Below are 13,695 nucleotides of genomic sequence, written 5' to 3'. Positions count from 1 at the left end.
CTACCCAAATCACAGATTTCTATGCCAATTATCTTATTTACTTATTTACTGATTTTAAAAACATAATCTTATGTAGTCAGGCATGTTATGTGGCCAAAGATGGTCCTGACTCACTTAATCCTGTTTCTACCTCCCCAAATGCTAGAACTAAAGGCCTGCTACCATACCTAGCTCTATTTTTTTAAAGGATTTATTTTTATTTTATGTGCACAAGTGTATTGCCTGTATATATATGTGTCTGTACACCATATCCCTGCCTGGTACCCAGGAAAGCCTAAAGAAAGTACCAGATCTCCTGGAACTGGAGTTCCAGACAGTTGTGAACTAGACTGGGTCTTCTGCAAGAGCAGCAAGTGCTTTTAATTGCTGAGACATGTCTAGCTCCCCAAAGTTTCTTTTTTATATCAAGTAGGCAATACGGAAATGTAATGACATGCAAAGACACTATTTTTAAAAAAGTCAAATTCAGGCACTGGAGAAACAGCTCAGTGGTTAAGAGCACTGGCTGCTCTTCCAGAGGTCCTGAGTTCAATTCCCTGCAACCATATGGTGGCTCACAACCATCTGTTATGAGACCTGGTGCCCTCTTCTGTTGTGCATGAAGACAGGTCACTCATATACATAAAATAAATATTTTTAAAAAGTCAAATTCAAATTAATTTTTTGTTTTCATTTTTTTTGTTGTTATTTTTATTGCTGGTTTTTGTTTTGTTTTGTTGATAGGGTCTCATGTATTCCAGTCTGGATATGAACTCTCTATGTGGCCAGCCAAGAATGAACTTGAATTCCTGACCCTTCTACCTCTATCTTCCAAGTGCTAAGGTTATGTCACTAGGCAGGCTAAGACTTAATTTTATGGACAGGCTTTCCTACCATCTAAACTAAAGAATCAAAGCTCGCAGTGTTTTTTGAAAAGTGGCCAAATATTCAGTTAAGGGTTTGTAGCTTTCTTGAGCACACATTCAAACATTTACAGGAAAAGCTTGCCAAAAATCATATTCAAGTGAAGAAAGACTTCCTATGCCACAGATAACAGATGTAAGAATTTTTCTTAAGTGCTTTCTACAAATTAAAAAGGCAAAATTTGTATTTATAATTCTGGGAATCGTGACCTGGAAAATAAGATGACTTTTTAAAAGTCAGAATTATATAAATTACCAAGAACAAAGACATTGTATCTCTCAGAAAACCTGAGATATAAATCACAATTTTCTTACCATGGCTCTTAAGTCTCTTGTTAACCCCCAAATATTGTTATTTGCTAACAATATCCTCTTCAACTAACAATAAGATAACTAAAAATAAGATGTGTCTTATAACCAAATATTGGACAATGCTGTCCATAGTCATCTTCCAATATGAGTGACCAAGTGTCCTTAATTATCTCACCTTCTGGGCAATTTGGCTAGAATTTTATTAAATTTATTTTTTCCACCTATTTATTTACTTGGTTGGTTGGTTGGTTTTTTGAAAGTTTCACATAGCCCAGGCTTGACTTTAACTATGAGAAGATGAGGATGACAATGAGCCTGACTGCCTCTCCTTCTCAAGTGCTGGCATTACATTTTTTGGCTTGAGTTTTAGCAATCCCCCTTTCCATATCTATAATTCCAACATTCCATATCCTTTTTCTCATTAGCCAATGAAAGAAAAATTATTCAGAAAATCCAATGGAATAGCTCAATTTGCTCTCCTATCTTCTTCCTTCCCTCCTTTCTTTAGTAAATAATTATTTCCTGCTATGTATTGTATCAGATTTAGAAAAGAAATATAAAAATACTTCCTTCCTTCAGAGATTTGATATCTAGGATGAAAGACAGACATAGAAACTAAGCTGCTATGCAGTGTGCTCAAGATGCACCAGGAACAAGAAGAGATGGTTGTGTAGTGGACAGCACCTAAAACAAGGACAGGGGAGAGAGAATTATAAGCAAACGGGATCCCTTCATTTAGTCAGCACTTGAACATCTACTACTATATAGAAAGCTAGAGTTCTAGCAAGGAGTGAGAGAAACTATTTTTTGTCCCTTGTGATATCTACATTATAATGAGAGATATAGATTTGAGTCCTTACTATGTAATTATTTAACTGCAGCTGGAATAAGGCTATAAAAAGGTACAGGGTAGTAAGGAACCTGATGGAATGTTAAGAAGGTGATGCAAAAATGACACCTCTAAGAACATTCTATTTAAAATGAAATCTTAAGAATCAACAAGAATTTACCATGGGTGCTAGAGAAATGGCCTAGTCATTAAGTCATTAATACTGCTCTTGCAGAGGACCAGAATTCAGTTCCCAGTACCCATGTCAAGAAAGCTCACAATTGCCTGTAACTCGGATCTCTGGTCTACACAGGCACTGGCACTCACATACCCAAACAAATATGCACATTAATAAATAATTTAAAAACATGTATGTATGTACATGTGTGGTTGCACCCATGCTATGGTGTATGTATAAAGGTCAGAGGATAACTTTTGGGAATTGATACTGTCTTTCTACAGTCCAGGTTTTGGAGACTGAACTGAAGTTTTTAGGTTTGGTGGCAAGTGCCTTTATCTGCTGAGCTATCTCACTGACCTTAAAATAAATTGGTTTAAAAAAATTAAATCACCGTGGGAAAGAGACTCAAACTAAGAGAACTATCAGCATAAGCAGAAGCTAGTGGAAGAACAGAATAGACAGGAGTAGACGCCCATTAGACAGTGATTAATAAACTAAAGAAAGAGCTCCTGATGGTCCTGGACCAAGATAGGTGTAGAAGAACCAAGAGAAGCAGACAACTGACTGTATATGGAAGAAGGTAAGAAAGTTAAAGTTTTAAGGATTATCTAGGTGTTTTGGTTTAGGCAATAAGTTAGATGGTTGTACCATTCAGTGAACATGATTAATGGACAGTAATGCAAAAAATTCAGTTTTGGACATATCGTGTTGGAGAAGTCAATAAAATATCACAGCTGCAATGTTAAGGAAATAGGCAGTCTCCTACACTGATGGCTAAATTAGAATCTCACCTACTACTATTGCAACGTAAGACATCAACTTGTATTAAAATAAAATTTAAAACTCATTTATTTAGTTATGGTCTATGAGTGTTTTGTCTGCATGTATATATGTGCACCATTTTTGTTCTTAGTGTCCGGGGAGTTCAGAAGAGGGCTCAGATCCCCTGGAACTAGAGTTAAAGATGGTTGTGAGCTGCCATGTGAGTGTTTGGAATTGAACCTGGGTCCCCTGCTACAAGAATAACAAGTGCTCTTAACTGCTAAATCATCTTTAGCCCCTAAATTGAGACTAACAGTGAGAGCAGATGTGTCTCTGACTCTTTTGCCTGCTCTTGGGACTCTTTTCCTCCTATTGGGTTGCCTTGTCCAGCCTTGATATGAGGTTTTTGCCTTGTCTTATTGTATCTTTTTTTGCCATGTTTGGATGTTGTCTCTTGGAGGCCTGCTCTCTTCTGGAGGGAAATGGAGGGAGAGTAGATCTGGGGGAGAAGGAAGGGAAAACTGGGAAGAGTGGAGGGAGGGGAAACTGTTGTTAGATGTATTATATGAGAGAAGAATTTATTTTCAATTAAATATTAAGAATGTAAGAGCACGCATAGCAAAATGTAATTGTTAATGTGAAGTTAAGTGAACTCACATCCTAAATAAATTTGGAACTATTAAATAAAGGAATGATCTAGACTAAGGTTCAGATACTCAGATACTCTGCATGATTATGGACAAGTTACTTAACATCTATGAAACAAGAACAAGAATTCACATTGGGCATACATAAAACACGTATATTAATTACTTTTTTCTTCATTATGACCAAATACCTGACATTTAGCACTAAGGAAGCATGGTGGTTTGAATAAGAATGCCCCCTCCCAACTCCTGCCATACCAGGCTAGAGAAATGGCTCAGAAGTTAAAAGTACTGGCTGCTCTTCCAAAGGTCCTGAGTTCAATTCCCAGCAACCACATGGTAGCTCACAACCATCTCTGGTGGAATCTGATGCCCTCTCTGGCATAAAGGCATACATGCAGATAGAGCACTCATATACATAAAATAAATAAATCTTAAAAAAAAAATGGCCCCCATAGGCTCATATATTTGAAGCCTAGTCACCAGGAAGTAGCACTATTTATAAGATTAGAATGAGTAGGAGGCATAACTTTAGCGGAGGAAGTATGTCATTGGGGGTGGGCTTTGAGGTTTTAAAAGCCCAACCCAGGTCCAGTGATGCTCTCCTTCTCTCTGCCTATGGATCAGAATGTAGCTCTTAGCTACTGCGCCAGTGCCTGCCTGCATGTCTCCATGCTCCCTGCCATGATGACAATGGACTAAACCTCTGAAACTGTAAGAAAGCACTCAATTAAATGTGTTCTTTTATAAGAGTTGCCTTGGTGATGGTGTCTCTTCATAGCAATAGAACACCAACTAAAAGACAGGAGGGACGAGTTTATTCTGGCTCACCGTGTAAGAGGGGCTGCTACCACAGAAAGAAAGCATATGACAGTGGGAGCATGAGGTGGCTGATCACTTTGTACATACACACCATCAGGAAGCAGACAGAGAAATTCAGGTGCTCAGATTGCTTTCTCGATCTCACTTTTTATTCAATCTGGGACACAAGTCCATGAGATGGTGGCACCTATATCCAGTTAAACCTATCTGCAAACATCTTCAGAGACATATCTAGAGGTGTGTCTCCTAAGTGATTCCAAATCCAGATAAGCTGACACTGAAAAATTAACCATCATAATGCATATGTGAAAACAACATACCTGAAGTACCTAGCAGGCATTATTAAACAATTTCCTTTCCTTACAATCAGGGCATAATGGAATCTCTTATGTTTTTTGGTCCTACTTTTGAAATTCCCAAGAACTACAAATATCACAGATCTCAATCTGCCCTCAATAGTTTCTGTGTCCATCTTGTCTAATCTCTTATTTGTTCACTTTGGGTCTTTTGAATTATGTTTGCAATAGAAGTGATAAAGATCTAGTACTAGTAGGGAACCGCCGAGGCCTTTAGGCAGGGTGCTGCCTAGAACATTGAAAAAAAATATTACCTTCCTCCTTTCCAAGAACCTCAAAGGAGACATTTCTTTAGAGACTATTTATTATTACTGTTTGTATGCACACACATATGGTGTATGGTGGTTGGCTAGTGCATGTGTTTTGAAGTCAGAGGACAACTTTCAGGAGTTGGTTCCCTCCGTCTACTATAGGATTGAGCCCTGAACTCATGTCGTCTGGTCTGCATGGCAAGTACTTTCACCCACTGAGCCATCTTACTGCCCAAGAAAACTTGTCCCCCCAAGACAGGGTTTCTCTGTGTAGCCCTGGCTGTCCTGGAACTCACTCTGTAGCCCAGGCTGGCCTCGAACTCACAGATCTGCCTGCCTCTGCCTCCCAAGTGCTGGGACTAAAGGCGTGCGCCACCGCCGCTGGCTCCAAGGACACTTTTAATCACAACTGGGTAACATATTACCTGGATTCAAATGCTTTATAAACAAATTCCTAGCAATGTTTAAATGATGCATTTAAGCTCCTTTATGGCCCAGAACGGTGATCACAGCACTTGGGAGGCTGAGACACAAAGACTGCCAAAAGTGCAAGGCCAGTCTGGGCTAGAGTGAAATCCTGTCTATTAAAGAAAAGAAAATGTTGGCAAGGTGCTCAGTGGGTAAAAAGATACTTATGACCAAACCTGACCAACTGAGTTTGATCACCAGGACATACATGGTAGAAAGGGAAAACGGACTCTCCCAAGCTGTCCTCTCATCCCCACACGCATGCTGTGGCATAACTGAGCCCATATATATAATATAAATAAATAAAAGTTTTAAAGTTCCTTTCCATCTTCACGATGTCTGTGAAAAATAACAAAATACAAACCCATTATACATTATTCCTTGATATATGGAAATGTATTGTGCGCCGTTCCTCAAGCAAACAGAGTGGTTTATCACTGTTTAGCAAGCATCTATGTATTAATACAAACCCAAACACAGCTTAATAGTAAGAAATAAAATGAGCGTGAGGTGCTGTTGTATATTACTAACAAGTAATATTCTGTGATAACTGCTGTGAAAAATCTGAGACAGTGTCTTCTCTGAGACTCAGTTTCCCCATCTGAAAAAGAGAGACAATATTATAGTTCTATGGGTTTGTGGAGAGATGGCTTGGTCTCTAAGAGCACTTGATATTCTTCAAGAGGACCTGGACTGACCCTCTAACTCCAGCTCCAGGGGATCTGATGCTCTCTTCTGGCCTCTGCATCATACACATGCAGCATATAAAAAATAGACACATTTAAAAAATAAAATCTTAAAAATACTATTTCTCATAGAATTTAAAGTATTAATGGTATTAAATAATACAGACATTTATCATTTATATCCTAATAAAATAAAAGGAATATTAAAGAAATAGGAGAAAAAGAAAAATATATACCATGTTGACTGCATCTTGATCAAAAGGGTTCCATTCTATGTTCTGAGGATAGTGGGCCAGAACTTTGGATTTGAACGTTCTTCTCAAAGGACTCTGGTCAAAATTCTCACCTACAACAAATAATTAATAATCAATGAATAACTGGAACTTAAAAGACATAATTATTTTAAAAATATTTACTATTTATTATTATCATCATCATTATTATTATCATTATCATTATTATTTGAGACAGAGTTCCTCTTTGTAGCACTGACCTGGAACTTGCTCTATAGGCCAGGCTGGCCTCAAACTCAGAAATCTGCCTGCCTCTGCCTCCTGAGTGCTGGGATTAAAGATGTGCAGCACCATGCCTGGCTAATATATATGTATATTTTAAACACATTTTCTGATTATATTTAACAACCTTATTTGAAAAATACTTGTCAACTGGAGAACAATCAGTGAAAAATCTGCACTCAGGCAGCAGACGCAGGTGGATCTCCGTAAATTCTATATAGTGAATCCCAGGCTAGCCAAGGTTATATGGTGAGACCTTGTCTGAAAACCCAAGAAATAATTAACAAATAAAAATATAAAAAAAAAAGACAAAGAAAAAGAAACCTGTACTTAAAAACTTTAGAATCTGAATTTTAAAATCTCAGCTATATTTAACACTAAATATCAAAGTACACTAACAACATTGGGGCATGTAATTATCATATACATTTCAACATATGGTGGATCTTCGTTAGTTCAAGGCCAGCCTGGTCTACAGAATGATTTCCAGGACAGCCAGGGATAGAGACCTTGTCGGAAAAAAAAAAAAAAAAAAAAAAAAAAAAAAACCAAAACCCCCTGTTACTGATTTAGCTATTGTCACAGCAAAAAGTCTATCATCAGACAATGCAAAGCTATAGAAACCCTCTCTTTTGCCCACAAACTAAGACCCAGAAATGCCTATTTTTATCCACAATTATAAGTAAAATGTAAAATACAACAGGAACAGAAGAAACAGAAACAGAACATAACAAAGGCTATAACTACTTGTAATACTACTTACCTTTTAATGAATTCCTGCCTGTGCATGGTTAAAATAGTAACAGCTTCATTCAGATGTCAAGTTATAAATGGGACAGAAGATACAAATAAGAGAAGTCATAACAGTTTTTGGTTTTTTTGTTTGTTTTGGTTTTTCAAGATATGGTTTCTCTGTGCAATAGCCCCAGCTCTCATAGAGCAGGATGACCTCAAACTCAGAGATCCACTTGCCTCTGCCTCCCAAGTATTGGGATTAAAGGCGTGCACCACCACACCTCGCCAATAGTGTTATTTTTAATATAATTGTTCTGTTGCCTGTGGAACCATCAACCTTCTCAAGGCACAACTAATTTATTCCATAGTTTCACAAAACCACATACAAAACACATAAACAGTAACACGTATCCTCTATGATGATGACGACCACCACCACCACCACCACCACCACCACCACCACCACCACCACCACCTCCACCTCCACCTCCACCACCACCTCCACCTCCACCTCCACCTCCACCACCACCTCCACCACCACCACCACCACCACCACCACCTCCACCACCACCTCCACCACCACCACCTCCACCACCTCCACCACCACCACCTCCACCACCACCACCACCACCACCACCACCACCACCACCTTTACTTGCACCATTATTAAGATCTCTACCACTACCTCGGTAACACCTCCACCACTCTTAACTCTATTACCAACACAGCTACTAGCACCACCAGCACCAGTTTCTCTTATATTGTTAGAAGGAGAAAAAAAAAAAAGAAGAAGAAGAGGAGCAACCAGAAAGATCACAGCTGTATGTATAGCTGTCTTGGCAAATATTATTTTGAAAGAAATTAGGGAAAGGATCTGCTATCACTGGTAAAGACTCAGAAATGAGTAAATGTAGTTATTCTATTCTTACTAACATCAGTGGGAGAAAAAAGAAAAAAAAGAGTTCTAGAATTACCTTAGGGAGCTGGGAGAACAACCTACTCTTTTTATTTTGAATGCATATTTTTATATGCCACTTAGAATTTATAAGCAGGAAAAATGATTGGGTTTGAGATTTTAGATTCACATAAAATAGAAATTCTATATAAACCCCTTAAATTAAAATTCACCTTTTAAATATGGTCCTGAAACAAATAAGAACTGTAAATTTCTTCAAGTATTTATATACTTGTAAGGGCCCTATGTTAAACTGTTACCACTGTCAAAGGATAGCTATAATATTAATATCTTTACTAAAAACTATATACAGGCCTAATTTCAAATAATACTGCCAAGTAATCCACTAATTTAAGCTTTAATTAAGTGTCTCTTCCTAAGGAAATAGAAAATACATGCCAAGACAGCTTAGACTAGGCTTGAAGCAAAGTAAGGTATTTATGAAAATTAAGATATAGTTGAGAGAACAAAATACAAATATCACCTATAATTTTGTCTAAGCAAATTTAAGAAACATTCACAATGGGACATGGGGTGAATTGGAGTTATGATTTCTAGTACCCCATTCACTTTTAAACTATTTTACCTGAAGTCGTACCTGCAGTCTCTTGGCTCTTGCCATGACGATCTGCTTCTAGCCATTGGTACAAAACTACATAATGTAATAGAAACAAAAATCTTTATGAACAAAGCAAAAACAAACAAAAACTAAAAATGATACTGAAGAATGGAAAATGAGAATAAAAAATTAAACAAAAGCAATAAATTTGAGACATTCAGGTCAAACACACACAGCTTAACATCAGTGACGTGTAGCTTACAAGCAAAGAACATAAGTAACTTTAACATAATAAATACTAGTCAGACATCTGTAACACTTATCTGTATAGGGGAAAAGCACATACATCTTAAGACTAATTTCAAGAAAAATATTAAGACAAAGGTAACAAAGTATGATGATAAAACTAAATGACTTGTAAGAATTATATCCTCACCAACTGAAACGGGTGTAATCCAAAAAATAGTATTCCAAAATGCTAACAACGATGCTGAATGACAAGAACTCTCAAATCACTGCCAGTGTGAAAGACAGTTTAATACTTCCTTATGAGATCAAACATGCTCTTGACATACAACTCCATAAATCTAGTCTCATGAGTAAAACATCATATTTCAAGAGGCTTCATATCTGGTAAGTATTCACCAAAACTATCAAAGAAACCAGAAATAACAAAGCCTGAGAAACTATCATAGCCAAGAGGAGCTTAAAAAATGTGACAATTAAATGCAAAAAAGAACAATGATCCTCTAAGAGAAAAAGAACATTAAGCAAAAACTAAGAAAATCCAAATAGGGTTTCCATCCCTCAACTCAACCTTGTATGTAGGAGTTAGAAGCCTGGGTCTTCAAGTGTGGCTTGAATGAAATCTCCAGAAACCAAAGACAGAGTTCTAGTCCATTAAATGTCTATCTTACACTTTATGTCAGACCCAGACCTGAGTAAGAGGCACATACAAAAAGAGTATCTAAAATGGCATCTGAATTTTTAAGTATTATTCAAACATCATTTTTACTAGAATTATTAGCAAGTACATCTTTCATATGACTTTTAATTAAGCCTTTAAGTACTATATATTATCTTCCCAATCCAAAATGACTTAAAGATCACCTGAGTAAAGTATTCAGTCAACTTTTCAATCCCATGAGATTCATTATTAGATACACTGTTAATAACCTTACTGCATCATAATTGACTAGTACAGCCTGCTTCTCTCTACCTCATTTTCCCTTCCCTTTCTCTTGCTCATGCTATGCCAATTTAACCTCATCTTAGTAAACATAATATGATCTTCATGTGACATACTCTAGATTTAACAACTGTAGCTGGACCATGTGCAAACCAATAATTATTCTTTATCCTGGCAAGGAGCCTTGCTCTACAATTGTTTGGGGACTAATCAGCATTAACCTGTGTCAGAAAAGTTGCTGAAAGCAGCCTTAGAGCAAGGCTCAGTAACAGGGCTATTAGGGAAATAGATTAAGACAAAGCTGGCTAAAATCTATGTGAAGAGTTTTGTCATGACACTTCTGTGGAAATAACTTTGAAGGAGATAGTAGGAGAAAATAGATACACCAAATGTATTGTACTTCTTTCTGAATACAGGGGACATCTGAATACAGGATGTGTTACTAACTTCAGAAGGTAGCAAATGGGAAAGAAATATTAATAAATCTACATGCATAGCAACCAAGCTGTTGGAGAAAATTATTTTAAGGTGTGTTACTTTTGTTTATGTTGCATTTGTTTAACTCTGTGAAGCTGTGTTACTGTGCCTGTCTAAAACACCTGATGATCTAATAAAAAGCTGAATGGCCTAGCAAAGTAGGAGAAAGGATAGGCAGGGCTGACAGGCCAAGAGACTATATAGAGGGAGAAATCTGGGAGGAGAGATCAGGTAGCCAGAGAAGGAGGACTCCTCCAGGGGCCAGCCACCCAGCTACACAGCAAGCCACAGGGTAAGAGTAAGAAAATGTAAGAGAATGGGAAAAGCCCAGAGGCAAAAGGTAGACAGGTAAACTAAGGAAAGCTGGCTAGAAACAAGCCAAGCTAAGGCCAGGCATTCATAATTAAGAATAAGCCACCGTGTGTGATTTATGTGGGAGTTGGGTGGCAGGCCCCCGAAAGAGCAAAAATAAATAACACCACCAAGCTACTCTCTGAAGTTAAAAAACACTGCATGGCCTTTCCTTGTCATCCTTCCAGTTCAAACAATACGGCTTTTCTATAGGATGACCCTGAAGGACCAGAAACAGAAGACATTTAATAAGATCCAGAGTAGATACAAACACCAGCAACTCTGTCTACAACGTACGTTAAAGAACGCAAGCAAGGTATTACACCTAGGAGGCTGAGGCCGGTCTGGGATCCATGGCAAGACCCTATCTCAAAAAACAAACAAAAGAGACCCCAAATCCTCTGTTAAAGACAAAATTCCTCAAAATCAAAGTATCAAATATTTGGTGAGGTGTTTTTTTTTCCTTACTCACCTGCTGAGTTCAGCCTATACCTTCCAGTATATCACAATCACTTTGATACATTTTTGAATGAGAATAAAATACTTAATCTTTCAATGCTATTACCTTAATATACGTCATTAGTAAATTCTAGGCCATCAATATTTCCTAAAATACAACCAGATGTAGGAACTCTCTGTTGAATTTTGTATGTTTGCTCACATAATTTCCCATTAAACGACTGGAGAGTTAGTAACTGTGACAGATGTGCATGTACAAATTGAGGTTTGTTTTTTTTTAACAGCTTTGTTGAGATATAACTTATATCTTAATATCTTTTTTTTTTTTTTTTTTTTGGTTTTTCGAGACAGGGTTTCTCTGTGTAGCTTTGCGCCTTTCCTGGAACTCGCTTGGTAGCCCAGGTTGGCCTCGAACTCACAGAGATCCGCCTGGCTCTGCCTCCCAAGTGCTGGGATTAAAGGCGTACGCCATCACCGCCCGGCCCAATATCTTAATATTTACCCTTTTAAAATATACAACTTACTGATTTTAGTATTTTCTCTTTTTTGAAGTTTTAGTAATTTTTTTCATTTATGCGCATTGGTGTTTTGCCTGCATGTATGTCTGTGTGAGAGTGTCAGATCCCCTGGAACTGGAGTTATAGACAGTTGTGAGCTGCTATGTAGGTGCTGGGAATTGAACTCAGGTCCTCTGGAAGAGCAGCCAGTGTTTTCAATCATTGAGCCATCTCTCCAGCCCTGATCTTTAGTACTTTTACTAAGTTACACCAACAACTTAATTTTGGAAACATTTTTATCTCCCCTAAAAAGAAACATTGTATCCATACAAATATCCCTATTTCCTAGATGATTTTCCTATCTGATTTTGGCCATCTTCAACTAGAATATGGAAAAATTAGTGTTTAAACAATATGTGAAAAGACTCAAAACATTTTTTGGGAGGGGCAGTGAGTGAGATGGCTCAAAGTCTCTTGCTGCCAAACCTGAAGACGTGGATTCTACCCCCAGCAGGGAACAGACTTGCACAGGCAGTCCTCTGATTTCCACTTCAACATCATGGCTTGTAGCCCTTGTCACACACTAAATAAAGCATAAGAATAAGGAAACAGCCAGTGGTGGTGGCTCAGGAGCACACCTTTGATCCCAGTACTTGGGAGGCAGAAGCAGGTAGATTTCTGTGAGTTTGAGGACAGCCTGATCAACAGAGCTAGTTCCAGGACAACCAAGACTATACAGGGTAACTAAAAACAAAACAAAACAAAATTACATTTTTCAAATAAACTTCTTTTCTGTCCAATCTTATTCGCATACTGAATTGGGAACCTACTGTAGAAATTATTTATTTTTAAAAGATTTAGTATCCAATTTCATGCAATATGTGCTGTGTGTTCATGTAAGTTGTATGCACATGTGTGCATGTGGAGGTCAGATGGCACCACATGTTTTTTTCCTCTATTGATCTCTATCTTTTTTTAGATTTGAATATTTTATTCAAGTTTTATTTTACATGATGTTGATTACAGCACTTGAAGATATAATTCCACACAAAATGGAAACTCTTAAATGTACCTATTAAACTATTAAAAAATAAGAACGGTGAGAATACAACAGAAGTCCAGTTTATGTCTAGTGTTATCACCATGTGATTACAATCACAAAAACTGCCTAGCTCCTGGCTGGAGCTCCAGAGCTATTTCATACTCTGGTGCCCTGAAATAACAACAAACCTACAATACAACAAGAAGAGGAATCAAGTCCTGAATTACTGGCTTTATCACATCCCCAAACAACACAACAACACGAAAGAAGTAGCTACCACACCCCGTAGGCTACTTTTGGTGTAAACAGGTAGAGGTGACTAGGGTGGGATCAAGGCATGAAAAGCTATTTTTTTCAGATGGGTCTGTCTACATCATCAAGTCACAAGTTTTCAGCAGTTCAGAGGTAGGAAACCAAGGCTCAATGCCCAAGAAGTCATCTCACATTCAATTAATACAGATTTACAAAGTACCAAACCATTACCAATTTCCACCTGCAGCTACTCCTAGATTAAAAAAAAAAAAAATGGCACCTATATCAGGGCCAAGTTTCCCTCATTTATAACTGAAAGGGTCTTTTTTGAGTTTCTTCTGTTCCTCTGAAATGTTCACACCTTAAAGCTGAATCTTTTTTAAATTTATTCATTTTATTTTGTGTGTGTGTTTGCCTGCATACATGTATGTGTACCACATGCATGTGG

The 13,695-nt window shown here is 37.6% G+C and overlaps 1 protein-coding gene across 5 annotated transcripts in view; it reads right to left on the bottom strand.

Annotated features, from left to right (window-relative positions):
- Window positions 1-13,695, bottom strand: part of Dennd5b (DENN domain containing 5B) — a 136,291-nt gene that overhangs the window by 98,306 nt on the left and 24,290 nt on the right. For 2 of the 5 annotated variants that reach the window (XM_028892419.2, XM_037203964.1), the window contains exons 2-3: window positions 9,008-9,073; window positions 6,453-6,562 (exon numbers count right to left, since the gene is read on the bottom strand). In XM_028892419.2, the coding sequence (XP_028748252.1) occupies window positions 6,453-6,562; window positions 9,008-9,073 (176 nt within the window). Of the gene's footprint in view, window positions 1-6,452; window positions 6,563-7,494; window positions 7,715-9,007; window positions 9,074-13,695 lie in introns of those variants that run through there. The other 3 variants (XM_037203962.1, XM_037203963.1, XM_028892416.2) reach the window with 3 other exon arrangements.

This window comes from Peromyscus leucopus, chromosome 3 (genome assembly GCF_004664715.2).
Source record: "Peromyscus leucopus breed LL Stock chromosome 3, UCI_PerLeu_2.1, whole genome shotgun sequence".
NCBI classification, from domain to species: Eukaryota; Metazoa; Chordata; class Mammalia; order Rodentia; family Cricetidae; genus Peromyscus; species Peromyscus leucopus.
The sequence above is the reverse complement of the archived record's forward strand: the minus strand, read 5'-3'. Positions and strand labels throughout refer to the sequence as shown.